The 26,877-nt window shown below is 44.7% G+C and overlaps 1 protein-coding gene across 2 annotated transcripts in view; it reads left to right on the top strand.

Moving 5' to 3' along the window:
- LOC120032877 (probable helicase with zinc finger domain) overlaps positions 1-23,453 on the top strand; it is a 59,420-nt gene extending 35,967 nt beyond the window's left edge. For both annotated transcript variants that reach the window (XM_038979100.1, XM_038979101.1), the window contains 9 exons: positions 4,772-4,823; positions 5,771-5,958; positions 7,435-7,657; positions 7,789-7,871; positions 8,580-9,081; positions 14,040-14,259; positions 14,441-15,047; positions 17,439-17,748; positions 19,011-23,453. In XM_038979100.1, coding sequence (XP_038835028.1) covers positions 4,772-4,823; positions 5,771-5,958; positions 7,435-7,657; positions 7,789-7,871; positions 8,580-9,081; positions 14,040-14,259; positions 14,441-15,047; positions 17,439-17,748; positions 19,011-19,390 — 2,565 coding nt within the window. In that variant the 3' untranslated portion in view covers positions 19,391-23,453. The remainder of the gene's footprint in view (positions 1-4,771; positions 4,824-5,770; positions 5,959-7,434; positions 7,658-7,788; positions 7,872-8,579; positions 9,082-14,039; positions 14,260-14,440; positions 15,048-17,438; positions 17,749-19,010) is intronic.
- Positions 23,454-26,877: the final 3,424 nt, after the last annotated feature.

The raw sequence follows: 26,877 nt of genomic DNA, 5'->3' as shown, positions 1-26,877 counted from the left end.
GTGTAATAGGATACTGAAGGTTGGAGGTACTGTGCATTGAGGTCTTGATTGTACTGGTTTTTGTGTCAAGAGCTGCAACGCTGCTGAGTTTTTCACGCTCAACAGTTTCCCGTGTGGTCCACCACCCAAAGGACATCCAGCCAACTTGACACAACTGTAGGAAGCATTGGAGTCAACATGGGCCAGCATCATGTGGAATGCTTTCGACACCTTGTAGAGTCCATGCCCCAGCTAATTGTTGCTCTTCTGAGGGCAAAAGGGGGTACTCCTAATGTTTTGTACACTCAGTGTATATTAAGCGAACAATGATGAGAGATGGGGCTGGCACAATTACTTTTTAACCATTTAACCGATGGTTATGGATGAAGACCGTCATGAAAATATAATAACTGTAACAATTTGTATAAATTTTGTTGTGTGGAACAAAAAGCTGATTGAAGACAGGACGTCCGGGCATTCGTGCATTTGAGTCTGTTTCTGCTGTAACATGGACTCTACAACTTGATATAACTTTGTTGCTCGTTGGTGATACAATCAAGGTGTTGTAGCCAACAAGTCTTTGTTTGCCTAGGCAACGCCCCCTTCCTGCAGCAGCACATACAGTCAAGAGCGGAGGAGAAAATGTCAGTCTCAACAAAAATAGGATAGGACTGGCCACTTCAGAGCCTGGTTCCTCTCTCGGTTTCTTCCCTGGTTCCTGCCTTCCTAGGGAGTTTTTCCTAGCCACCATGCCTCTACATCTGCGTTGCTTGCTCTCTGGGGTTTTAGGCGCCGTTTCTGTGTCAGCATTTTGTGACAACTGCTGTTGTAAAAATGCTCTATAACTACATTTGATAGAGATATATATATATATATATATATATATATATATATATATATATATATATATACACACACATACTCAGTATGTCGTTTTATTTATTTTTTGGGGGTGGGGAGGGGGGTGAATGTGACCATTTTGCGGACCGATAATCTTCATCCAAAATTCCATGATCGCCACAGTCCTAATGAGAGGGATGCATGGCTCTGGCTATCAGTGTCTTTGTCTTGGTGGGAGTACAAGAGTACACTCAGAACTCACATAGTCAGTGGTTTTAGAGCTCAAGGAATTCATCTTCTTTTCAATTCAATCAGCTTCAGTTCAATACAATGTAATTGGTTCCCTCGTGGGCCTTTTTGGAAAACATTTCGGAACATTTTGTACTTTTTGTGGTTGCTTCAAGAGTAGTTTCCTCAAGTAAGTCCTCGAGGTAGTTGTAATTATTATCGCAAAACCATGTTTTTCTTTTCGAAAGTGGGTTTTGAAAAGACGAGGAGAGAATAACCGCTTGAGTTTGCACGAGTGCGTCTGTTTTTAATTTTTATTGTCTCCCCCTGTGAAAATGTTAACTGTTTTTCTGCTGTCCTCGCTACTGGCGTAAAGGTTAACTAAATCACCACAGCTGTCAAGCCCCTGTATCGCCCACTGGGTCTAATGAGGTGGATATCCATTTCACACACACGTGCACACAGTCACGTGCACTGCCCTGTGCGTACACACACGGTAACACCGAAAAGAGCGCATACTGGCTCACACACACACAAAGTACTACTCCATACAGAAAGGTCAGTAGTAAGTCTCTGTCTCCTGCCATATGGGTGGTAAAATGTAAAAAAACAATATACCAGTATTCATTCATGGACCGGTTTGGATTTTTACTTTACCTTCTATAAAGCTATTTTAATGTTTGATTTATAACGTACAATTATTCAGTAATGACTTGAAAAAATTATGGAAGTCATCTGTTTTTATCGGCAGTTTCTGTTAACAGCTGAGAACTGCTAGTTAACTTGCAAGCACAACAGTCAACAACTTTGGGAGTACAGACCCCCAGAAATTGTCCGACTGCCCCTAGTGATGAAAGTTAGAACTGCACCTGAAGCTGAGAATACACAGTCAAATAGAATAATTATTCTCATAAAGGATTTTTTGGGGGGGTACTACATAGAGGAAATGAATGCAGGAAATTAAGAAATGTGTAAATGCTGGATTTGAACAAATGACTATGCAAATGGAAACCATTGGTGAAGTACCAGAGTTTGAGTCTGCCAAAGAGGACTTTGAATCTCTTGTAAAAAATAAAAAAAAGTCCTACAAATAGGACCACTTCACTATCGGTTTTGTCCTATTATTTTTGGTTGGTTTGGTTGAACAGTATAACGCAATCGGAAAGGAGAACGTTTATTAATTTGTTGCTAAGCACTAGAACTTGTGTTATTCACAAATGTCAAATAATGTCAAAAATGAGAACAATACAGTGATACAGTATTTTGGCCATATCGCCCAGCCCTACTACCAGGTGTGACATGCACCAACACCTATACACACACTCTTGTATACACATACTCAAATAACTTGCTGTAATACATCTTATGTCAATATGTTAAATGGCCACTGCTAAAAGCAAATTCTAGAGGCGCTGCTGCAGTACAGTGAAACGTGCCCAGTCAGACCTCTTCGAGCAAGTTCGTTTGCCATCTTGGATGAGCAGACTGATATCCGTGTGAGTCCATCTTGATCAAGTATTCGTCTTCCAGGTGCATCTGACATTGCTGTCCCTTTGCGAAGACTCATTCCGAGCTCCCAATATCACTGGCCCAATATGGCTGCCAAGCAGGAAATGGCGCTGCCATCACCCGGTGTCCCCTGGTCTGAAGGTGTCCTCCTCCAGCTCTGTCTCGATCTCCCTCACTAGCTATGTGGCACTGGTCATCTGGCCTGGCATAGACCTAAAAGAATCTATGCCAGGCAGATGCAATGGAGCGATCATTAGCCACTGTACTGCACCTGTGACGGAGGTTGGCTTGGCAGGAGTGACATTGAGAGGCTTTGATACGGTCACCTCATGCTCCTGCAGTCATCTAAAAAGATGGGGTTTACTATTGACTTCCATTTTTTTGCTAGTCCTAACACACATTACATTGCTCATATTTCTTTATTTATATATGGTACGTCTAGATCTAGTACAGATCGACTACAATATATCACCCCTGAAAATAACACATTATTTTATTTAAACATCTATGAATATGCTGTATGTGGCAAGACGAGACGCATTATGCCAAGACAACCTGTGATATTGACTTGGTAGCGACTGCTTTTTAACTTCATACTCATTTGCCCCTCCATATGTTACGATGTTTTTTTCCCAAGGTAGTTTTTATTGCTAGTGTGCACTCTGTTTTGTCACTGAACACCTAACAAATAACTTAGCCCTTATTCCTTGTAATAACAGTCGTAATGCCAACTCTCTAGCCTCGTAGGCTGGTAGTTACTACATTCGCTAGCGAGGGGTCTCAATCGTCGGTCCAGGCTGTGCATCATTAGTCTCTCCTAATTCCAGATCATCTGCTGACTAGACTGGCTTGAAGTCGAATGAACCCCAGTCCCTGACTACAGTTTGTGCCCCTTCGTTTTAACCACAGTTTCCTGTTTTCACCTCACACTTTTTTAATAGTTTAACACAACCACAAGAAGCATGTCCTGATTGTCTAAACAGAAAAGGGGGAAACCAAACCAGCCATCTAACCTATCATGAGGCGCATCCCCCAAGGGAAACCACGTCGAGTGTTATCAGTTTAACACCACCGCCTAGGGGGACCGTGTGCCTCAGCTCGGCTACGCTAAGACACGCTAAAGTAGATTACTGCGTACGTTCCTCCGTGCATCAATAATACAACAGGTTGCAATCCACCTAAAGTCAATTGGATGGACAACTTCCGTGTTGTTGGTCACATAACAATCAATCAATGTCAGACGTTGTTGTCTGAAAAATAGATACGGCCCAATGTTGTGAGGGCTTTAAAATGGAACCTGGGGGCACGGAATTGCCTCTCTTCTCTGTATGGAGAGAGAAGAGTAGAGTTGGAGAGAGAATTAAGATGTATTGGTGCGTGAGTGTGTAAGTTGCTTTGGATAAAAGTGTCTGCTAAATTGGCTGTTGTGTGTGTTTGCTTGCTCACTCCAGTTAGTGTCAGTCGTCATTAGCCTATAAACTGATGAAAAAGGTGCCTAATGTATGCTGTCCTTTTTAGTACAGTAATGATGTAAGGAAGCGCTTCTGTATGCAACCATCATAACAGCTATAGAACCACCCAGTTCCAGCTGAATTGATTATTAAATGAGGCACGAGTATAGGATGGCCATTTTTTCTATGAGCACAGAATTGGTCAAATGATTTAAAGAAGCGAGGAGTCTGAAAATACGAAACCTACGACGTTTTGATGTCTTGGAGGCCGGTAGTATTTCTGCCCACATGACTTGACCACATGAAAGCCTACTTTCGCTAAGAACTCAAAATGCAGGATGTTTGAAATGTTTTGACCCATTGCTGATTCTTTCTATCAGCGGTTTTCCCTGTTCAGGTCACGTCAGGTAAAACTCCTGGCCCTAGAATACTATAGCTGCCGCCCTCATGAATCCACAAAGGGGCTTTATATTCTTCAAGAGCTGCAGCAGAATGCTTTATCCTCCAAGAATGTTGTTGCCATTTAGATTCAACACCTTTGGCTATTTAAAGCGTTCTGCAAGCGTTAACTGTGTAGCCATTGTGACCAATGTGCCATTGGGACATATGTGGGCCACCGCGGACCTTACGGTTACCGCTGCCTGCCCGCCTTGGAGCGAGAGCCTCGCTCGCTCTCCACTTACTCCATCCCTCCCCCTCTTTTTCTATGGACTTCTCTCGCTCCGGCGCTTTCTAAGGATGCCTCCCTCTCTCTGCTCTTCCAGGGGAAAGGTCAACATGCGAACCACACGGAGCACTTCCCACCTGAAGGATTTGGTGAGTGTCCATCTTTTCTCTTCCTTCCGTCATCTAAGTGTTGACTTGTCTATTTGTATCTCTTTCTGGAGTCCATACAAACCGCTCACAGACAGAAACAGTTACCACTGTTAGTGTCAGGGTAAACACTGCCAATGCAAACTGAAAGTCAAGAACGCTATACTCTAGCTGTATGTAGTTTGAGGGTGAAGCACTGTCCAAGTCTTTAAACTGCCATCTCTCCACAAACATACTCAGAATGTTTAACCTCTTCTCCAAAAAAAAATACCTATTACGTTAGTCATAATACAGGAAGGACACAGTATTTATTCATTTTCCATTGATTGGATTCACTTCTCAACGGTTCATGTTTCACTGGGATGTGAAGATTCAAGGTTAGAGAGGTGTAGCATAGTGCACACCTACCGTGTAGGTGCGCTGTCACCGTGAATCTAGTCGCCCCGTATGGAGAAAGCACGAGGGGGGTAGGGGAGAGATGGATAGAAAGGAGGTATATTGTGCCATCACTTTAGACGGAGAGCTAGAGCGAAGAGGAGAACAGTGAGGCGTACCACGAGTACCATCAGTAGGCCCAAGGCTAATTATACACAAACAAACATATCTTTCTAGCTAGATCATCGCAGGAGTTGTCTACACTTGAAGACCAACATGGTGCAATTGTTGTTGTGAAAATGTTGTTGTGTTAAAATGATTTTAAGACATCTTATATCCAAAGAAGTACCAATTGTTTCAAAATACAATAACATTATCTCATGGGGAAATTAGCTTGGTCCGCATAGGCACAAATAACAGAGACCAAAACAATGATTAGGTCTAGATAATAAAATCCTTCAGGATTAGCAACAAGACTATCCACTGCTGTAATGAGTATCACTTTAGGAGTAGCAGATCATTAGCATATATGAAGTTTTACTTTCCTCTTCTCTTCCTCCCCCAACCCTCTCCAGTTCAACCCAACCCTGCGGTGTTGATGGGCAACCCCATCCGGGCGTTCACGCCGCCCCTGGGGGGCACCCCTGGCGGCATGGGCAAGTCCCCCAGTCCCGTGCAGAGGATAGACCCCCACACGGGCGCCAGCATACTCTACGTGCCTGCCGTCTACGGGGGCAACATGGTCATGTCCATGCCACTGCCCGTAAGTATACTGCTACTGGGAATTGTAGTTTATTGTTGAGGAAAGACTCAATGTTTTGGTTTGAATTAATTCATTTTTGTAAGTGTATTGCTTTGAGTCAGAGTTGGAAGGTGTTGAGGAACGGGTTAACTGTGTGTGCAGAGCATACAGCATACTGTACACCCTTATGCATATGCATACTCGCAAACACAAACTGACTTACACAGATCTTTCAGTTGGTGTTCGTTCTTGGTCTAAATGCACTGTTTATTTGAGTCAAGGAAAACAATACTTTTTTGGTTGTAACGTGATGAGTCAGTCAAAGGACAAAACACGGACCCCTTATGCAATACTGCATTTAATTCAGACTTGTCCGTTGGGCTTCGGTGTTATACCGAGTTAACGAAAACTCAGCAGTGCGTAATGATCGCTAAGTGAGTGCCAAAATCCCCATCAGTTTGATTTCGACATGTTCCTTTTGTGTTTGGGCCCTCTGTCTACATCCCTCCTCATCCTCTGAAAACAAGACAGAAAAACACGTTAATTGAGAATAATGACTTCTGTTAGTCTGAACAATTTCAGCCTGGCCCGCAGGGTGAGATTTCACACTCGTTATTCCTCGTTCAGTAATGGGAAGAAAGTAAACTCTCCATCTAACCCAATCTAGGCTGTTTATTTCCCCATTAAACCATAATGGCACATGGCTGATAGAATGAGCGTTTTTAATCGGGAGGATGATTTGGCACAGCAAATGGCTGTGTCGACACGCGGAGGGGAAGGCTGTTTTAAAAACGATGTTCTCGTTAGATAGATGCCATCCTTTTTTATGTTGTTCACCGCACTATTGCGTTTTTTGGGGGAACAAAGGGGATTATTTTACTATTTTCAGGGCCATTTTTATTTATTTGAGGAGGATTTTTTTGTAAGCATTTTTTTGAAGATGCTTTTATATAGGAATTTGTTTATTCTATGGACCATGCAAACAATCAGTCTTAATTCCTTTACATACCAATGCCTTTTAAAAAAAAAAAAAAAAAAATGACATCTTGTGGAAATTATGGATGGATGTGCTTTGTTTAAAATGGCCTTTTTCAAAATGTTCATTGTATTTCTGCTCACTGTTGTCAGTCAGTTTACATCCACTGCAATAAAGGGATATGTTTCACTCACCAGCTGGCCTGACAGGTGCCAGAGTCCAATCCAACAACAAACTGCTCTCCATCTCAGAACCAGATTAATATTTTAACACACTGTCTGTTTCCTCCGACCTGCATCAGCCGCTGTGCTTTTCACATAGACCGTCAGCACATCGGGGGGGTGCACTAGTCTAGGCCATATTATATTTGAAATTATAAACTGGGTGGTTCGAGCCCTGAATGCTGACCTGCTTCCTGTCAACCCTATCTGCTCCGACTGACTAGGCGTATTGTGTGTGTTTGATGTCTATTGATGTGTGTGCATTGATTTTATATTGACTCGTATTGATGTGGTGTCCAGTCTGTCCCCATCCAGTTGCCGTGGCCCGGCTACCAGAACCGCTTTGCCATGGACCCACGTATCATGAGCCACCAGGCGGCCATGGCCTACAACCTGAACCTGCTGCAGGCCCAGAACCGGGGCTCGCCCATCCCCTACGGCGGAGTCACACACCCTTCCCCCTTGGGCATGGGCCAGCAGACTAGTCCCGACAAGGAGCTTCAGGCTGATTCCACCAGAAACGGTGTGTAGAAAATAAGTTGTAGTACTTTAATGTGGAAATGGGTAGAAACTGTGTGAAGTCGGTGTCTTAGCACAGTGACTCACACACAGCACAGAATCTGAAAAAGTGTCTGCATTTTTTAACCCCCTCAGGTAAAATGGACGGGTGTGCAAAGTCCGAGCAGAGCCGGCTACAGACACCAGAGAGGAAGACCTCGGAGATGAAGGACAAACCGGTACGTTGTTGACTCGCTCTGTAGTCACGCTGTGGGCTTAGTTGGTGCTTTATCACAACGAGAAAAAGGACTTTCAATACTCTCCATTAAAGCCTCTATTTAGCAACAATATGATTTCAAAAAGGAGTTTTGCTAAGACATATTTAAGTATTGATATAGAGCGGTTGGTTGTTTAGCAATAAAAACGACCTGTCTGTATACAACTAAAAAGACTGGGTTGGCATGATTGTTGACGGCATGTAAACTATATTTAGTCTCCAATGTTTATTGAAAACATAAATACATTTGCACAATCAGCACTTGTTTTCTCTCAAATACATTGTTACAATTGTTGGTTAGCGAGCTAGCGAATTTTAGCCATGTTAGCATTAACGTGACATCAGTCAAAACACAAAACAACACATGGTATCAAGAACAGGATAAAACTAGCTGAAATGAGCCACCTGCAATTCCCCACATGGCAGTTTCTTGTCATCGTTTCTATCCATCTGGCCGTCCAGAATCACAACAATACACAGACTTCTGCCCGAATGAAGCATCGTTTTCGTGACGTTGTCAGTTAACCCATTCATAGTTAATGAACTATTTAGAATTGATAAATGAATACGTATCTAAGTTAATATAGTTTAATTCATTCTGTAGAATTGCTGTATGGCTAAATGAGCAATGTGATTGTAGCCCAGCTCACACTGTGTTCATCTGCTCCAGGGAGAGTGTGATCCGGGCGGTGGCCGGAGTCTGGACTCTCAGACAGACGGACTGGGCTTCCCCAATGCCATGCTCCACCGCAAGGACAACTCGAGCCAAAGACCCCTCAACTACCACCTGGCACCCCCCAACCCGGCCTTTGCCCCCCATCCTGTGGGCCGGGCATTCCCCCCACAGTACCCCGGCGTGTCCAGGCTCCCCTTTAGGGTGCCGTCCCAGCACCCAGGTGGGGGCCCGGCCATGGGCCAGCCTAACCAGCATCACTCGGCCCAGCTATCACCAGCCTACGACAGCGGCAGGCACAACCCCTCCTTCTTTGGTGGGGTCATGGCCTCCCACAGGGTTGTGCCGGAGACTGAAGAGGAGGGGCCGGAGGAGATGGGGAATTCCATGAGGTCTCAGATGGGACACCAAGGGGGGCACCACCCGGCCCTGTCACAGCCCAGCCGAGTTAACAGCTTCGGGGAGGAGAACCAGGAAGGAGGCCTGGGAGATGGGATGGGTGAGTTCTACCATAGAGTTCAAATTCTACGAGTGTACTTTTTTTTGTCCCCTCTAACCCGGGAGGTTTATTCAAAGCAAGGGAACAATAATAACAACAAAATAGCAAACAAGAATCTGTAAATGTTGAATAATAAAAAGAAGCTATAGAAAATCATGCTTTTTCACGTCTATAAATATTGAATACTCTTGTGATACAGGTAGGTATAAATGTATATCTGTGTGTTGCGTTAGTCTGGACTGTGGTTCAGGAGGGGCCAGTTTGGTCCACAGACGGTCCCAGAAGGCAGGCTGCAGGGCCGTGTCCCGGGGCCAGTCCAGGTAGGTTCTAGTCTGGACCATTCTAGCCAGACGGTGGTGGGCAGACAGCTGCCTATGTGGGATGTTCTCCAGGAAGACCAGGATGAGGAAGTCCCTGTGCTCCACCAGCAGACGGAGAGTGGCCAGTAGAGGCTCGCTGTGATGTTGTTTACGATGTCCTTCCCTAGCTGGAAGTCCCTGCTGTGCAGACAGAGACGTAGGAATGGAGGCCCCCTCTGTTCCAGGTTGGGCAGTAGCTGTTCCACCACCCAGCGCTTGTCTTTTCTGCTGTACGACACAAAGGCATCATAGCAGTACCTGGGGTTGGGCTTCTGCAATGCTTCCTCCAGCCAGCCTCGTGCAATGTGGAAGAGGGCCAGCTGATTGAGCAGGACCACCAGCATGAAGAGGAGCGGGCCCCGGGAGGTGCAGAGGAACAGGAAAAATCCCAGGTCCAGGGTGCAGTTGGCATCCCAAGTATCTGCTGAAGTTCTGGATACCGTTAGCATTTTTGCATGTCAGCTCCGCTTCTCTGGCCTAAAACAAGATGACCTTGACTTGTTTTTGTCTCTGGGCCCAGGTGATTAGCCAAGCATTCACAGCTGCAGTGCAGATGAGGGTCTGCGAATAGCATGTACCTCAGGCTGGTCAGGGGTTCTGGGAAGCTCTCCATCACGGTGAACTCATCGATACGCACTGCCAGCTGCCTGAGGGAGTGCAGGTCTCCGCTCAGATACTTCTCTAGATTTAGGATTCCACAGTCGATAAGGTTCAGGCTCTCCGGCCTGGTCAGCTTGTGGAACATGATGGCCAGCCCTGGCTGCAGGTAAATGTCCAGTTCTTCCAGCTTCAGATACCTCAACTGCACAAGCCTGTTCAGGTCAGTTATGTCCATAAACTTGGCATAGAGCTTCGACTGGAAGTCAAACTCCTGCAGGAAGGGGAAGTACTTTGCTGCGAAGTGAGACCCACACAGGAGGCGCTCTGTCTTGCCCGTGAGGCTGACAGCAGTCTTGGAAGGACACAGTTGGGGCACGGAGTCGAAGGGCCAAGCCTGGTTTTGGGGTGCTGTCGCTGCCAATGATAATTGTCAGGTTGTACCCCACTGAGAAAATTGTGGGAAGATTACAAAAATGTACGTCAGATTTACACTGCTCTCTGACTCACTGGAGAAAGTTTCCTAAATCTATATTCTTTAGGGAAGTAAGGTGGATTAATGCATGAGCTTCGATGTGTACAACTGTGTTATCTTCCAGTGTTAGGGTCTCCAAGCTTCGCAGGCCATAGAAAATGTGCTTGGTAATCTGTGAGATCTTGTTACCACTAGGAACCTCAATTGACCACGTCCATTATATGTAAAGTCAACAATAGTGGTGATTTGATTGATTGCCAAATCCAGCCGCTCCAAATGTGTGAAACAGAACTGCTGAGATGTTTGGCATGTTGAAGACTTTCAGAGACTGTGTCTTCAGCCAGGTGATGGGTCCCTTTTTGAGTGTCACAAAGAACACCAAGCTCAGCTTTGTCAAAAGGGGAAACCCATCTTGGTGACATTCTTCAAATAATGTATCAAACTCAAGTTTATGCTGGCATGAAATCCAAAGCCAACAGGAATGATCGTCTTCATACCCAAGCAGTTTCTGACTGCAGATGTGGTGTAGTTCCTGAATTTACAGTGATCAAATTCAAGTTGTGTGATTGAGAGTTTGAAAACCGTCTCACAACTGACTCGAAGGAAATGCTTTTCCCGTCAAAGGGAAAATAACCTAATCTGTTAATACCAGGCTGCAGAAGCTGTTTCTGTACCTCATTGATAGCGGGTAAATACAGAGATGAGATGTTTTCAAAGCATTTGAATGCTCCTTTTTCTAAATGTCGTGCATTAGGGAATGTAAAAAAAAAACGCCTCTTGAAGACGATAGAAATAAGGAATCTCAAGAACAGCTCCTTTTTGTTTCAAAGCAGTTCTGGTGTCTCAATTACTATCCCGTCTGATGTAAAGTCCAGGCTCGTCAATGACTGTGACATATTGACAATCCTACAAAACAAATCAGAGAGCTCCTGTGTACAGGTGTTGACTTTGAGTTTCTTCAGATCCCTCCCAATGCGTCTGGTGCCATCACCGAAAGCCTATAGTTATTAATAGACAGTTCCTCCAGGTTAGTCAGGTTAGTAAAGGTGTTGGATAGAAGTAATGAATTGTAACACTTACTGGAGTACCACGTTTCTTCACCCTGGACAGCCCCTTGGAAGGTCTCAGGAAGAATCGTGGGCAGACAGCCATGTATGTAACGGCTCTTGAGGTTGTCAAATCGAGGCAGAGCGCCAGACTGCAGGACAGAACCTCTTATCTCAAGACAGAGGGCATGGTAGTTTGACGGAATGATGGAGAGGTTGAGGTCGCATACATCCCAGCACTTGGCACTGAGGTTGCCATATGGGCAGTTAGGGTCAATGAACTCCCAATAGTCTTCTCCTAGAGGATACAGTTGCTACTCAACCAACCCCAGGAACCAACAATCCAAGCTGCAAATAGTCCAAACTGAACACCGAGCAGGCTCATCTTTCTTGTAAAGTAGACACTGGTTCAATAGAAAGAGGTGATGGTCACTTGATAGTTTGTCCAAGGAAATAAATGTCTTGTCCAGAACATTTCTTGTCATTCAGTGACAAATAAAGGCCTGCGTGCTAAGAAGGAAGCTCCTTTTTCCAATGGGACGAGACGTTGGTGAGATGACTTGTCCAGTGGAATGACCTGGAGTTTTTTCACTGCTGTGTTGTAGCTGTGTGCATCTCCTCTTGATCTATTTACTGTATACATGTATAGCTTTTGTTGCAGCTCTGCAATCTTTTCCTAGTCTGTTTTTTGAGTGGTTTTGCCCGAGAGGCTCTGGGGCACAGATAAGGTTATTATTGGTCACCTCGTTTTAACTTCCTTTTCTTCAGAATCTCTGAGGTGGTGGTAGTAGTAGTGGCTGTGTGGTCTATCTTTGACATGCAACAGTCTGAGGTCACATTTGCATAACCGATGGTTCTGGACACTTCAGTGAGTGCCTCCTGTTGTTGTGGGAGATCCAGTCATCAGTGTTGCCCCTCACTTTTTGTTTAAAGTTGAGGCTAGTATCAATTTCACACAGTTGTACAAAGGTCACGTAATTAGCTATAGGGAAACAACGTTTTTGGACTTTGAAGGGTTCAAGTCACGGTTAATCCAGAGAAAATAGTGTTTGACAGAAATTCTTTATTTGAAATGGCTTTGTGAAAACAACTTACAAATTATCCACTAATTGAGGCCTCCCGAGTGGTGCAGTGCCTTAGACCACTGCATCACAATGCTAGCTGTGCCAATAGAGATCCTGGTTCGAGTCCAGGCTCTGTCGCAGCCGGACTCGACCGGGAGATCCATAGGGCGGCGCACAATTGGCCCAGCGTCGTCCGGGTTAGGGGAGGGTTTGGCTGGCTGGGATGTCCTTCTCCCTGTCGGGCTCTAGCGAGTCCTGTTGCGGACCGGGCGCATGCACGTTGCCATGGTCGCCAGGTGTACGATGTTTCCTCCGACACATTGGTGTGTCTGACTTCCGGCTTAACCGAGCAGTGTGTCAAGAAGCAGTGCGGCTTGGCTGGGTTGTGCTTCGGAGGAAGCACGGCTCTCGACCTTTGCCTCTCCCGAGTCCGTACGGGATGGGACAAGACTAACTACCAATTGTATATCACAATTTAAAAATATATATATATATTTTTTTATAATAAAAAAAATTAAATGTATCCACTAATTGAACACAACAATAAACTTATTGAAATAGTGCTACACTGTCGATCTGAGACTTTCAAAAAATATGTATTCAACCATTCTCTGAAAGGGGAAGTTCAGTAAAGGGTGTTCCTGTTGATAAAATGCAATGCATTTTGGCATGAAGGCTTATTTTTACTTTCCATTCGAGTGACTGAATTACAGTACAGTTTGCAAAACATTTCAGAAAAACTAAACAGCTACCAACCTTCGACAAACTTCCAAGTTATTTTTCTCCCAGAAAGAATAACCTTACACTGTCAACCTTACACTTTCACAAAATATATCAGCCATTCTCTGAGGAAAGGGAAAGTTTAAAAGGTGTTTGTTTGTTAATAAAACCCAACACATCGTGACACTACAGCATTCATCTGGGTTTAATTGCGCAGACATATATTGAAATTATTCTCAGTCTGAACATCTTTTGTAGTTCCTGTTTTCTCTTTGTTTCACACACCTTGGTTGGGCTGTGAGGTAGCGACTGTAGGCCTGGCCTTGTTTTTAATCTGAGACTTTAACTGGGTCCAGAAACAACCCCAGGTCACCACAACTTTGATATTTTCATATCTAAAGACACTCGGACAGGCCTAGGTTTAAGCAATCTGATGATGACCTCCAAGTCTTCCAATGCTTCTACTACCTAGGCAAATACCACTCAAACTATCTTTTGGGATTTGTTTCATTAGTCCACTGTTGATACAGTCTCACAATATTTTGCATGTCAGCAATTACTCTTTCAAGATATAGAACTTTCAAAATACAGCAAGTGTCACAGTATGATGCTTTTTGCAGCAACAACATGTACCAACCCATTTATAATCTAACAATCTTGCTCTCTTCTCCTCTCTCTTTCCCTTTCCCTACAACAGACCCCCTAGCTCTGGAAGCCCTGAGCCAGCAGGCGCGGCTGGGCCAGTGGGGTGAGCCTGGGCCCTTCCTCCAGGGCGGTGTGGCCTTCCCTCTGCCCCAGCAGCTGGCCCATCTGGCCCAGCCCGGCCTAGCCCGCTTCCCCCCTCAGCTGCTGGCACGGGCCAACTGGAGGATGAGCGCCGGTATGGAGGACGAGGCTGGCGGACCGCCTTTCACCAGGTAACCTTCAGGGCCGCGAACGGCTTTCCCTTTGTCTTGTTCTTTCTCTCTCCCTCGCGCTCTCTTTCGCACTATATCTCTGGCGGTTTCTCCTCTCTCTTGACCTCTTACCCCCTCTCTTTCTACTGATTTGACTCCCTTTGGATATTAAGGGTATGTATCGGTCTTCTCTTCTCTGTAGGTTCCCAGGCCTCCTGCGAGAGATGCCCCCCCAGGATCAGCCCGATCCCAGGGACCTGGCAGAGATGCAGCCCCCTCCCCAGTCCCGCCTGCTCCAATACCGCCAGGTCCAGTCCCGCTCCCCAGGAGACCCCTCCTCCCCCTCGTCTGCAACCTCCAACCACACCGGCCCCTTCCCCCCTGGCCCCTATCCTGGCCGAGACCCCACCAGCCACGAGCTGGACCTCCTCAATAACCCGGGTCTCCAGCAGCACCCGGGGAACCAGCTCTACAACCCCAACGCCTACCCCCACCAGCTGGGCCACTCTACTACCCCGCCCCCGCAGGTCAAGTACCTCCTCCAGGAGGCCCAGTGGCCTCACGGCGGAGCTGGCGTTGCTCAGAACCACATGCTGGCCCAGGGCCAGGGCTTCCCCTACGGGCTGCCCGTCATGGCCCACCCCAGTAGACAGGAGCAGGTTCACCTCATGCAGCTCCACCACCAGCACCACCAGCAGCAGCAGCACCACCAACAGCAGCAGCAGCAGGGTCAAGGCCCAGGCCAGGAGCCCTACCACCCCCTCTCCCCCAGAACAACAGGTGCCACCGCCCTTCACAATGTAGAAGAGGTAAGGACCATGCTCTATCCATGTGTGTGTGTGTGTAAAGAATAGAGTAGCTGTGACTATTATACTAGTATGCCCTGTCTGTCACAGTTTTGTGCTACAGTATATACTGTCTTTTCACCTCATTTCCAATGCTATGTTTTAACACGGACGGGTACATGCAAATGTATTTCAAGATTTTAATACAGAAATGTTTGAAAACATTTTTCTCACCATGCCAATATCACAGGAAATGGAAGCTATGCCTTTCTCACTTTCTGTAATTGTCTGTTTGACCTAAAAATTGACTGAGAGAAATGTATCAGCTAAAGCGCAGCGTATTGCTCAAAGCTCTCTGTGGGAAAATAGTTTCCTTACCGTTGCCTCAACGTTGCTAACTTTGTCGGAGTAGAAAGTTATAGCCAGGTGACTGAGGACAGGAGATGCTAGGGAATAGCATAAAGGATTCCCGTGGGTGAAGGTATGGTCCAGGGTTTGGCCGACCCTGGTCCTTGAGAGCTACAGTGGGTTGTTTATCAGGCACCAAACGGAAGAAAACTGACATTTTCGTTTCCCAGTGCTTAATGTTTTAAAACCACTGTGTATCCAGGTGAACTTTCCAGTGTTTGCGCTGCATTCATTTAGCTGTGGTGCTGCGCCACGCCTGAAAATATACAGGTGTGTGCGTATATACCAAATTTACATAGTATTTTATATATATACCCCCTTTCTCCCCAATTTCGTGGTATCCAATTAGTAGTTGGTCTTGTCTCGTCGCTGCAACTCCCGTACGGACTCGGGAGAGGCGAAGGTCGAGAGCCGTGCGTCCTCCGAAACACAACCAAGCCGCACTGCTTCTTGACACACTGCTCGCTTAACCCGGAAGCCAGACGCACCAATGTGTCAGAGGAAACACCATACACCTAGCGATCGTGTCAGTGTACATGCGCCCGGCCCGCCACAGGAATCGCTAGTGCGCGATGAGACAAAGACATCCCTGCCGGCCAAACCCTCCCCTAACCCGGGACGACGCTGGGCCAATTGTGCGCCACCCCATGGGTGTCCCGGTCGCGGCCGGCTGCGACTGAGCCTGGACTCGAACCAGGATCTCTAGTGGCACACTAGTGCCTTAGACCACTGCACCACTTGGGAGGTCGACATACTTTTGATAATTTGTCCAGGTGCAACACAGTTCTTAAGGTTATTTAGGTATTTTGTGCCGCTGTTCTCAAGACGGTGGATAGTCAGACCTGGAGAGACAGCACACCCCCTCACCTAGTCAAGTCTCAACACTGCACTAGTCAAGTCTCACCCCTCCTCCTCCAAAAAAAACAAACATGTTTTGGTGCGATAACAATTCAATTTCGTGATATCCAATTACAATATTGTCTCATCGCTGCAACTCCCCAACATGTTCGGGAGAGGTGAAGGTCGAGTCATGAGTCCTCCGAAACATGACCCGGAAGCCAGCCGCACCAATGTGTCGGAGGAATCACCGTTCAACTGGCCCGCCACAAGGAGTCGCTAGAGTGCGATGAGCCAAGTAAACCCCCACCGGCAAAACCCTCCCCTAACCTGGACGACACTGGGCCAATTGTGTGCTGCCCTATGGGACACCCAGTCACGGCCGAACCCCAGGCTGTAGTGACGCCGCAACACTGCGATGCAGTGCCTTAGACCGCTACGCCACTCGGGAAGCCCAATTTACTGTCATCCTGAACATTTAACATTTTCACTTGGCTTAAAAGTACATTTGGAAGAAAGTCCTTTTGGAAAATCACCTGAGCTGACCGTTTGTTCCAACAAAAAAAATGTTGTCCCCCCCCAATGCGACTAACATTTCCAGAGAAGAAAGGGTCTCTCACAAGGTGTTGGGTCTAACACTGTCACTCCACAAAAGGCTCATCTCACCACAGTCATCAACACCTCTGGATGGTGTTCTGGTCTAAGGGCTGTTCTGTTTTCATACCACTGTCCAATTTCGGAAACGGGTGTTTTCTCAACTGCCCTTCAGAAGGCTCAGCCTGTCCCCTCATGTGGCTCTCATCCCGTCTTATTGGTGTTCTCATGAGTATTCCAGTGTTTTTATCATGATTCCCTGCATGTTCCCAGCTTACGGGAACTGTAATGGGTACTCTGGCAGAAGAGTGAATGTGTTGTGTAAGTGAAATGAGAACGTTGTGGAATGGATTCACTCACACCTGCTGTTACTAGTTGACAAATAAGAGGAGCGCTGAGGAGGGATGTTGTGATTCCTACAGCAATGACATGGCACTGTGAGGAAAGGAATAGGGATGATCTCTCAATGTACCATGGGCGATTTAGATTGACCTATATTGTTTTTTTTTTTTTTCTATCCCACCTTGCTTCCTTTCTGTATCACACCTGTCTCTGTTATTTCTCTCCCTCTTTCAGTATGAACCCAGGGGTCCCGGGCGGCCCCTCTACCAGCGGCGGATCTCCTCCAGCTACCCAGACGAGGGATCCCCCGCCAACGCCGCCGCCATGGCCCAGCAGCAGCCACAGCCCTGCCCGGCAGACCCCCAGGAGCACCCCCACCAACACCCTCACCCCCACCAACACACTCACCAACACCCCCACGCCCCTTACGGCTACCCACCGCCCGAGCTGTGGCCCGGCAACGGGGGTGGCCCCGGCCCGTTCCAGAACATTCCATGCAACGGAGCCAGCACACTCGTTCAACACCAACACCGGGATATCCTAGGTACGCATCAGAAGCACCACAAAGGACTTTTTGAAACCGTTATCAAACTGTTATGCTAATTATTCAGCATTCTATTGACTATGTAGCTGAGCGAGGTACAGTGCAGATCATTACATTTTTAAAATACAAATATATAATGGTTCAAGTGTAGCATACTGCACTCCTTGTACTTGGCAGTGCCTGTGTTAACTCTCTAGCAGTGGCAGAATAGTGACAGCGGACACCATGGCCAAACCGGACGCGCAAATCGATTTAGTCTCCCCCACAGCAAACGCGATCACGACACGCAGGTTGAAATATCAAAACAAACTCTGAACCAATTATATTAATTTGGGGACCCATCGAAAAGCATTAAACATTTATGACAATTTAGCTAGCTTGCAGTTGCTAGCTAATTTGTCATTTTTAGCTAGCTAGCTTGCTGTTGCTATCAAATTTGTCCTGGGATATAAACATTGAGTTGTTATTTTACCTGAAATGCACAAGGTCCTCTACTCCGACAATTAATTAACAATTAATGGTCAACAGAATGGTTTCTAGTCATCTCTCCTCCTCCCAGGCTTCTTTTTCTTCTTTGGACTTTATATGGCGATTGGCAACTAACTTTCATAATAAGGTGTATTACCACAACCGACCTCAGTTCATCTTTCAATCACCCACGTGGGTATAACCAATGAGGAGATGGCACATGGGCATATGCTTCTAAAAGCCAATGAGGAGATGGGAGAGGCAGGACTTGCATCGCGTTCTGCGTCACAAATAGAAGCAACTTCTATTTTAATGCCTGGCCACGCAGACGCTCGTTGGAGCGAGCGAGCAATGATTGAATAACATGAATGTGTACATTTATTTTGCAACGCACGCGTCCGGTTTGGTCAGTGTCTGACACTCAGGTGAGAGCCAGTCGGGTGTTCAATTTCTGACGGTTGTCATCAGGTTTGGACCTGGTGAATACAATTTGAAGGCTGTTGGCCACTGTAAGGTTGACGAATCCGCATGCTGAAGTGGCTGTCATTGTCAATGATTCCAACAGTGCAAGCGTGACAAAAACAAAAGTGACAGTTTCCTTTCTAAGTGCCCATTTGTTCTCCTGACATTGACAAGCAACCCCCAATGTATTGTATATTTTGGAAGTTGAAACTAATCTCTCCAACCCTAATTTCTCCTCTTTCCCTTTCTTCTTCTTCTTCCTCCTTCCTACTCTTTTCCCTCCCCCTCATCCTTCTTCCTCCCTCTCCCTTCCTCCTCCTCCCTCTCTCCAGTAACTTCCAAGGCCCTGCGGCAGGCAGCAGAGGAGCAGATGAAGGCTGAAGCGGCAGTAGCTGCGGCCCAGCCTCCCGCCCACTCCCTCCACCACCTCGGACAGTTCCCCCCTCTCATGCCCAACAGCAAGCAGCAGCAGCCGCAGCCGCAGCAGCAGCAGCAGCAGCAAGCCCCCCCAGAGCCCGGCCAGGGCCCCGGGGTTCTCCAAAACCCTGGAAAACCCCCCACCATGTCCTACGCCAGTGCCCTCCGCGCCCCACCCAAACCCAGAGCTCGCCCGGAACAGGTCAAAAAGCACAGCGACCCACTTTCCCTACTCCAAGAGCTCAGCATAGGAAGTTCAAATGGTAGCAACGGATACTATTCCTATTTTAAATGAGTTTCACCCCTGAGAAATACCCCCTAGAAAAATATTAAATAAAAAAAAAACGTAAAATATTAAGAAAATTTAAAAAAAATCTAATAATGGCAATACTTTTGTGAAAAAGACAAAAAACAGCTTTTACAAATAGTTTCTATTCGTTTTTGTTTCCTGCTTTTTGTTTTGTTTTAAACTTTTATTTGTAACAGTCAAATCTTTCTTCTGTTTCACATATCTGACATAAACATTTTTTTTTAATATGTAAAACTTAAGTATATATAATGGATGCATTACTGGTATATACATACATGATGTATATATGAATATATACTTATATTATGTACACTTATATATGTATGTAATGCAAAAAAAGGTTTTAAAAATTAACTAAAATGTTTTTAAAAACACAACATTTGGTTGACCACTTGGCTGCCTGTCTGTTTTCCCTTATTGAAGTTTTTTATGTTGAAGTTTATTTTTATTTTTTTCATTTTAAAATTGTGTGTGGACTTTGTCTTGATTTTCATCATAGTTGTGTTAACAGGGAAAAAGCTAAGTGGTCAACTAATTTCATATAAAGTATATGGAGCATTGTATAGAAGTAGATACATTTTCCTCTAATCTGTACATATAAAGAAAATAAATGACTGAGTTGTATGCAACAGACATGTACCTAAATTCCTGTATCATATTAGCATTTACATTAGACTTCGTTTGGTTTGCTTTTCATCCTCAACCTTAGACATTCTCACCTGAAAATAATTTTCAGTGACAGATTAGTGCAGTAAATGGGATTCTTACATGCATACAAACATGCACATGCAAACACACACCATTCAGAAAAAAACACAATTACTTTATTATACATTTATACAAATGGGTTGGTTGCACGTAAATTCCTTTTTTCACTGGCCCTCCTCTCTTTTTTTAAAAGAGAAAAATCTAGGATAGATAATGATAAGCATGCAAAGCCACATCAAAGTGAGGTCTACTGTTGTCTGATTCCAACTTGGACAAACTAGTTTCAGAAACAACCATGGTATGCTTCCTCTGCCGTTTTCATCTGAGGCCCAAAGATGGTTGTTCTCTTGTTGGGCGACTGGCTTTCCCTTTAGTCTAGTCGGTTAACCACGGTCTTCGATGTAGGCGTATTGCGTGATAACAATGATGTGGAGAAACTTGAGACAAACTGCATATATTGGTGGATGGGTAAAACGTGAGTCATAACTAAGGCACGGCTGCTGAGGGAATCTGAAGGTATAGAGGGAGATCACGGCCAAGTTGGAAAGATTTGTTTCATGTTGAGTGAGATGTTGGGTCTACGTCAATTGTGTCCTTGTTTTTTTTTGACCCACTTCAGAGCTTTAAGGTCATTTTAGAAAGTCTTGAGAAAGATCGTGTCACAAAATTTCCCAACATTCCCTGGTATTTCTGAAAGCCCGGTTGGAGGTTTTCTGGAATTAGCAAGGGAGTAAGCAACTAGGGAATCGTCCCGACTTGGAATTCTTCAACCAGGATTTCTGATAAACCTGGGAATTTTGGGAACCTTGCAACCGTAGACTATTTTTGTGCTTATGTAGGACTTCGGCCCGAAAGAAAACCGGCTGGCTTAGACCAGTGCCATCAGTTACTTTTTGGTTTCTTCTTATCTGAGTTGTACTGGTACTGCAATACCACAGTTTTTTTCGCCGATATTCTGTGTCATCAGCAGACATCACTTTTAGCCACCAACCTCTTGCTCTGATAGTTGCTTAGATAGTTAGATAGTTGCTTAGATGACTGAGGTAACTCATTCTGTCTGTTTGCCCTGGCAATTTGGCTGGAAATTTAGACAGGAAAAAATATTCCGTTTTTTTTTTATTTTGACGACTCAATGTTTCAATTGTTAACAAATAAATGCAATCAGTGGGTTATTTTAACCACAAAAGAGAGATTGTTCACTGTTTGTAGGTCTTTTCTGACATGCAGTCCAATCAGTGAGGTATTTTGTTTTTAGGGTGACACGTGTATCTTGAGAGTGAAATCTATTTGCATTTTTGTAAAATCATTTGCAAACAACCATCAAGCTGTCCAATCTTTATACATTTGTATTAGTGTGCACGCTCAAAAAATTAATTGCCAGAAGGATAAAATTATCATGACAATTATTGACGGTTATTATCAAATGCAAATTTGTGACTGATTTTTCTTTTGTGTAATAGCCATAGTTGTCATATTTTCCTGGAAACCATTTTCTCTCTTCATGATTCATTTGTGTTGCAGCCTTTTCTCCCCCATCAAATATATATTTTTAATTGGTTAATGGTTTGTTTCAGTATATTGTAATAAAAGACCCTTGGATTCTAACTGGTACATTTATGTAACTATTTTGTCATTCTTTTTCATGTATGAGCCCATCAATCAGAAGTATTTACAAAAAATAATAATAATAATTGTCAAACATGCTGTCAGCTATTCAGGAAGCAAATCTAGTCGGAATTAAAAACGTCTCTTAAACAGTTGAAATGATCATTCGAAACATTTACGGGGACTTCAGTTTATTTAATGTTTGGTCATTAACTTTCCAAGGTCCAGATTCAAGAGGTTGTGAATTTTAGGTTCATCACAACAAAAAACATACTTGTAAATATGCGTTTTCTAGGTATTTACAGACAAGGTTTAGGGAGCGCCTCAATTTTGTAGAAGCTGTTTAAAAGAGGAGGTATGCCCTTTTTAATTATGCAAATTCACAAAAATGGACATGGACCGTGTTGGCAGTCACAGCATCTTATAGTAATAACTTTTTTAATTAATTTTTATAAGATGGTGTCTGGCTGCTTTTACAACGTTTTTTTGTTGCAGGCATATAAAACATGTTATTTTACTGTAGAATACTTAATTTTAAAATCAATGTTGCAGGTATTATTTGTCCTTTTCAGTTTCTTCGCTAAATCAGTTTAAAAAATCGATTTTAATTTCAGCGGTGCTTTGTGGTTCGACAATTATTTTTCACGTAAGACTACATTCATTCTGTGCATGCCAAGATGACATGGCTTGTTTATATCCCCGGTTTTTTCAAATAGTTTATTGATTTGTGCAACAACAAAAAATATATTTTTTTTGTTCTCTCCCTACAAAGTAACATTTTGGTATATTGTTTGATGTGTACAATGACTTGTGACATTATGAACAAAAAAGTATGATATTTTACTAACATGTCAATGAATTATGTAATGCTCATGTAAGAGTTGTTTTTCCTCCAAATTATTTTGCTGAGCGAAAGTTGCTCCCAGACATACGGGGCACATATACGCTTTGAAAATCTTTGCAAAGAAGTGGATATTAAATTTGAATCAGTTTCCCACAAATTAGTTGTTAACCTCTAAATTGTGCAATATTCATTCCTCTCAATTTCTGCAATGTCTGATCTGTATTTGTGTAAAATCCAATCCATAAGAGATTGAGCCATTCTGTGTTTTGTTCTTAGTAATCTTGTCCAAGAGTAAGTAATAGGTCTGTGCTTGTGTCCATACCGCGCCTTTTCAGGCCTTCATTATTGCTTACTCGCTAACAAAATCTAAATTTTGTGCCGTGTCATGACTCGTGACCTGACTGACTTTGCATCGAGACAGAAACTTTTAATTAGTTTGTCGTCAACAGAGTTTGAATGTCAGTTAGCCTCCACCCAGTCACATATCATCGTGTGTGAGTGGCTTCCGAAAGTTCTTCGCTATGCCTTCATAAAACAACTAAAACAACCCTAACTTGAAAAGACGGTTTTGTCTTGGGAGCAGCCTTTAGCCCAGCCAGTAGAGAGCACTGTGTTCAGCCTTTGTTAAACCACATCTCCTGTTGTCATCCATCTTGTCTTCAGTCTCCTGTGTTTCTTCCCCTCCCACAGTAAATCAATGGCACACCTGTTAACTGTTACCCCCCACTGGACCCACACGAGTGGGCTACATAATGATGAATATATCCCTTTCACTCTTCAATTCAATTGGTGGTGGTCGTGATAAAGGATTTAGACTTTGTTTCAAAGGCTTTATTTTGTTTTTTGTTTTTCAAAATTTGTTTCTCTATTAAAGTGTTTTTATTGAATCAGTTACTCCTTGTTTTTATTGCGGAGACGTACTTCAGTTGTTGGATTGGATGAGGTAGAGTTTTATTGCTCGGAGTGATTTCCCTGTGTGGAAAGGAAGTGCACACCATGTGGCTCAATGTCCCAAAAGGGACCGAAGGGTTACGCAATTGACTTTACTCTCATTAAATCGCTGGGTGTCTTGTCATTATCTCACTCAGAAGCGATGTGGCCCCTGAGGAACCCTTAACCCCAACACACTGTATCCGTTTTAGGATCGGTTTATCCTTAGCAGTCTATGCACCCGTTGCCTCCACAGGTGCATAGGCCCCCTACCCATAACTGCTGCTAGTGGTGTACAGTACCCCAACAGTTTGCACTCAAGGCCAATAGACTTGCGTCATTGACATTTGATGTCACTTTTGTTTAGAATCAACCAAGGCAGCTCTGAAGTATTTTTCTCTCTGTTTTTGATCCATTCTCCATCATGCGGTTACTCCCTCTTTCCCCTCTTCTCTGCCACCAAACTAACCCTGGCTGTGAGTTTGGAATCTAAATGAACCCATCAAGGGAGCGGAGACCGAAAAGATCCGGATCAAAAGCCTGGACTCTTTCTGATGTGGCGAAGGACAGGGAGGGTGCTCTTGCTCCTCTTTCATCACCCCCTACACACACACACACACAGTGAGGGTACGCTTCCAAAGATTCCTCCCTCCTTTCATCACCCCCCCCACCCGTCATTCCTGCTCATGACCAGCACAGGTTACGGCAGGGTTCCTAGCAACAGTAACCATTTCACAAATCCCCCCCCCCCCCCCCTCCAAGAAAGATTTCATAAATGATAGAATGCCCTCTTTCATGATCCACCTGGGAAATGACCAGTTAACATGGCTTCACTCTGTCGACACTCACTGTCCGAGCCCTGAGTTTTCTACATATTCCCCTCTATGGCCATGATTCAAGGCTTTATTCTCAAAACAGGTTTGTGTTCATTGGGACACGCGAAGGAAAACATTTTGCGACAGAAAACAAAATGAGCATTTCTTATTGGGCAAGTCCAGGTAGTCCATCCCATTTCTTACATTTTGTACCTAAATGAACACGACCCAGGTGTCTTGTACACAGAAGAGAAGGACGAAAGAGATACAGGAAACTGGCTTTCATCAAAGCTGGATATCAGTGAATTTATTTGATTTAGAAATGCATGGTTTCATGGTCATAACATGTACGCACACCTGAAGACAACCACTGTACAGTAATTCATTCCATACCAAAAGCTAGTTCTAACAGACAAGATGGCTAAGCAAGTTATCTGCTACATTCATGAAGTCTTATGTAGTGTTTAAGTACCATAGTGCCAGTACCTTTTATCAACTGCCCTCATCTATTCAATCACATATCAAATGGGGAAAGCAATGGTATTAGAACTTGCAAGCTTGTTTTGAGACACTAGTAATGTACATTTCTGTATCAAAAAGAATCCTTGTTTCACACTTCCACTGAGTAAATAGAAAAGCAGTATCATCCATAACAATATAATGTACCCGCTGGGTTTTTACAGTACACCTATTTCCTGCCTGTCTATAGAAGCCAAAGATGAATGGTAACATGGGAGAGAAGTCCAGTTTAGTTTGGCTGAGAAGACTGGACATTTGGAAAATATATATACACTGCTCAAAAAAATAAAGGGAACACTAAAATAACACATCCTAGATCTGAATGAATGAAATATTCTTATTAAATACTTTTTTCTGTACATAGTTGAATGTGCTGACAACAAAATCACACAAAAATGATCAATGGAAATCAAATTTATCAACCCATGGAGGTCTGGATTTGGAGTCACACTCAAAATTAAAGTGGAAAACCACACTACAGGCTGATCCAACTTTGATGTAATGTCCTTAAAACAAGTCAAAATGAGGCTCGGTAGTGTGTGTGGCCTCCACGTGCCTGTATGACCTCCCCACAACGCCTGGGCATGCTCCTGATGAGGTGGTGGATGGTCTCCTGAGGGATCTCCTCCCAGACCTGGACTAAAGCATCCGCCAACTCCTGGACAGTCTGTGGTGCAACGTGGCGTTGGTGGATGGAGCGAGACATGATGTCCCAGATGTGCTCAATTGGATTCAGGTCTGGGGAACGGGCGGTCCAGTCCATAGCATCAATACCTTCCTCTTGCAGGAACTGCTGACACACTCCAGCCACATGAGGTCTAGCATTGTCTTGCATTAGGAGGAACCCAGGGCCAACCGCACCAGCATAGGGTCTCACAAGGGGTCTGAGGATCGCATCTCGGTACCTAATGGCAGTCAGGCTACCTCTGGCGAGCACATGGAGGGCTGTGCGGCCCCCCAAAGAAATGCCACCCCACACCATGACTGACCCACCGCCAAACCGGTCATGCTGGAGGATGTTGCAGGCAGCAGAACGTTCTCCACGGCGTCTCCAGACTCTGTCACGTCTGTCTCATGTGCTCAGTGTGAACCTGCTTTCATCTGTGAAGAGCACAGGGCGCCAGTGGCGAATTTGCCAATCTTGGTGTTCTCTGGCAAATGCCAAACGTCCTGCATGGTGTTGGGCTGTAAGCACAACCCCCACCTGTGGACGTCGGGCCCTCATACCACCCTCATGGAGTCTGTTTCTGACCGTTTGAGCAGACACGTGCACATTTGTGGCCTGCTGGAGGTCATTTTGCAGGGCTCTGGCAGTGCTCCACCTGCTCCTCCTTGCACAAAGGCAGAGGTAGCGGTCCTGCTGCTGGGTTGTTGCCCTCCTACGGCCTCCTCCACGTCTCCTGATGTACTGGCCTGTCTCCTGGTAGCGCCTCCATGCTCTGGACACTACGCTGACAGACACAGCAAACCTTCTTGCCACAGCTCACATTGATGTGCCGTCCTGGATGAGCTGCACTACCTGAGCCACTTGTGTGGGTTGTAGACTCCGTCTCATGCTACCACTAGAGTGAAAGCACCGCCAGCATTCAAAAGTGACCAAAACATCAGCCAGGAAGCATAGGAACTGAGAAGTGGTCTGTGGTCACCACCAGCAGAACCACTCCTTTATTGGGGGTGTCTTGCTAATTGCCTATAATTTCCACCTTTTGTCTATTCCATTTGCACAACAGCATGTGAAATTTATTGTCAATCAGTGTTGCTTCCTAAGTGGACAGTTTGATTTCACAGAAGTGTGATTGACTTGGAGTTACATTGTGTTGTTTAAGTGTTCCCTTTATTTTTTTGAGCAGTGTATATTAAAGCCATATACTGGATCTAGATGGTACATATTAAGGCTCTGAGTTTTTCCCTGACCATTTGAACTGAATGCCCCTGAAAGTGTTGGCTACTTAGTACCTTCCAAGTTTTAAGTTAAATGCATCAGATGCTAACTAAAATCCAAACTAGAAGAAATTGATACCTTCATACAAAAAAAATAGAGTACTTGGTTC

The sequence above is a fragment of the Salvelinus namaycush genome, chromosome 39 (assembly GCF_016432855.1).
Source record: "Salvelinus namaycush isolate Seneca chromosome 39, SaNama_1.0, whole genome shotgun sequence".
Taxonomy (NCBI): Eukaryota; Metazoa; Chordata; class Actinopteri; order Salmoniformes; family Salmonidae; genus Salvelinus; species Salvelinus namaycush.
Note: the sequence above shows the minus strand (reverse complement) of the source record. Positions and strands in the feature narration are given on the sequence as shown.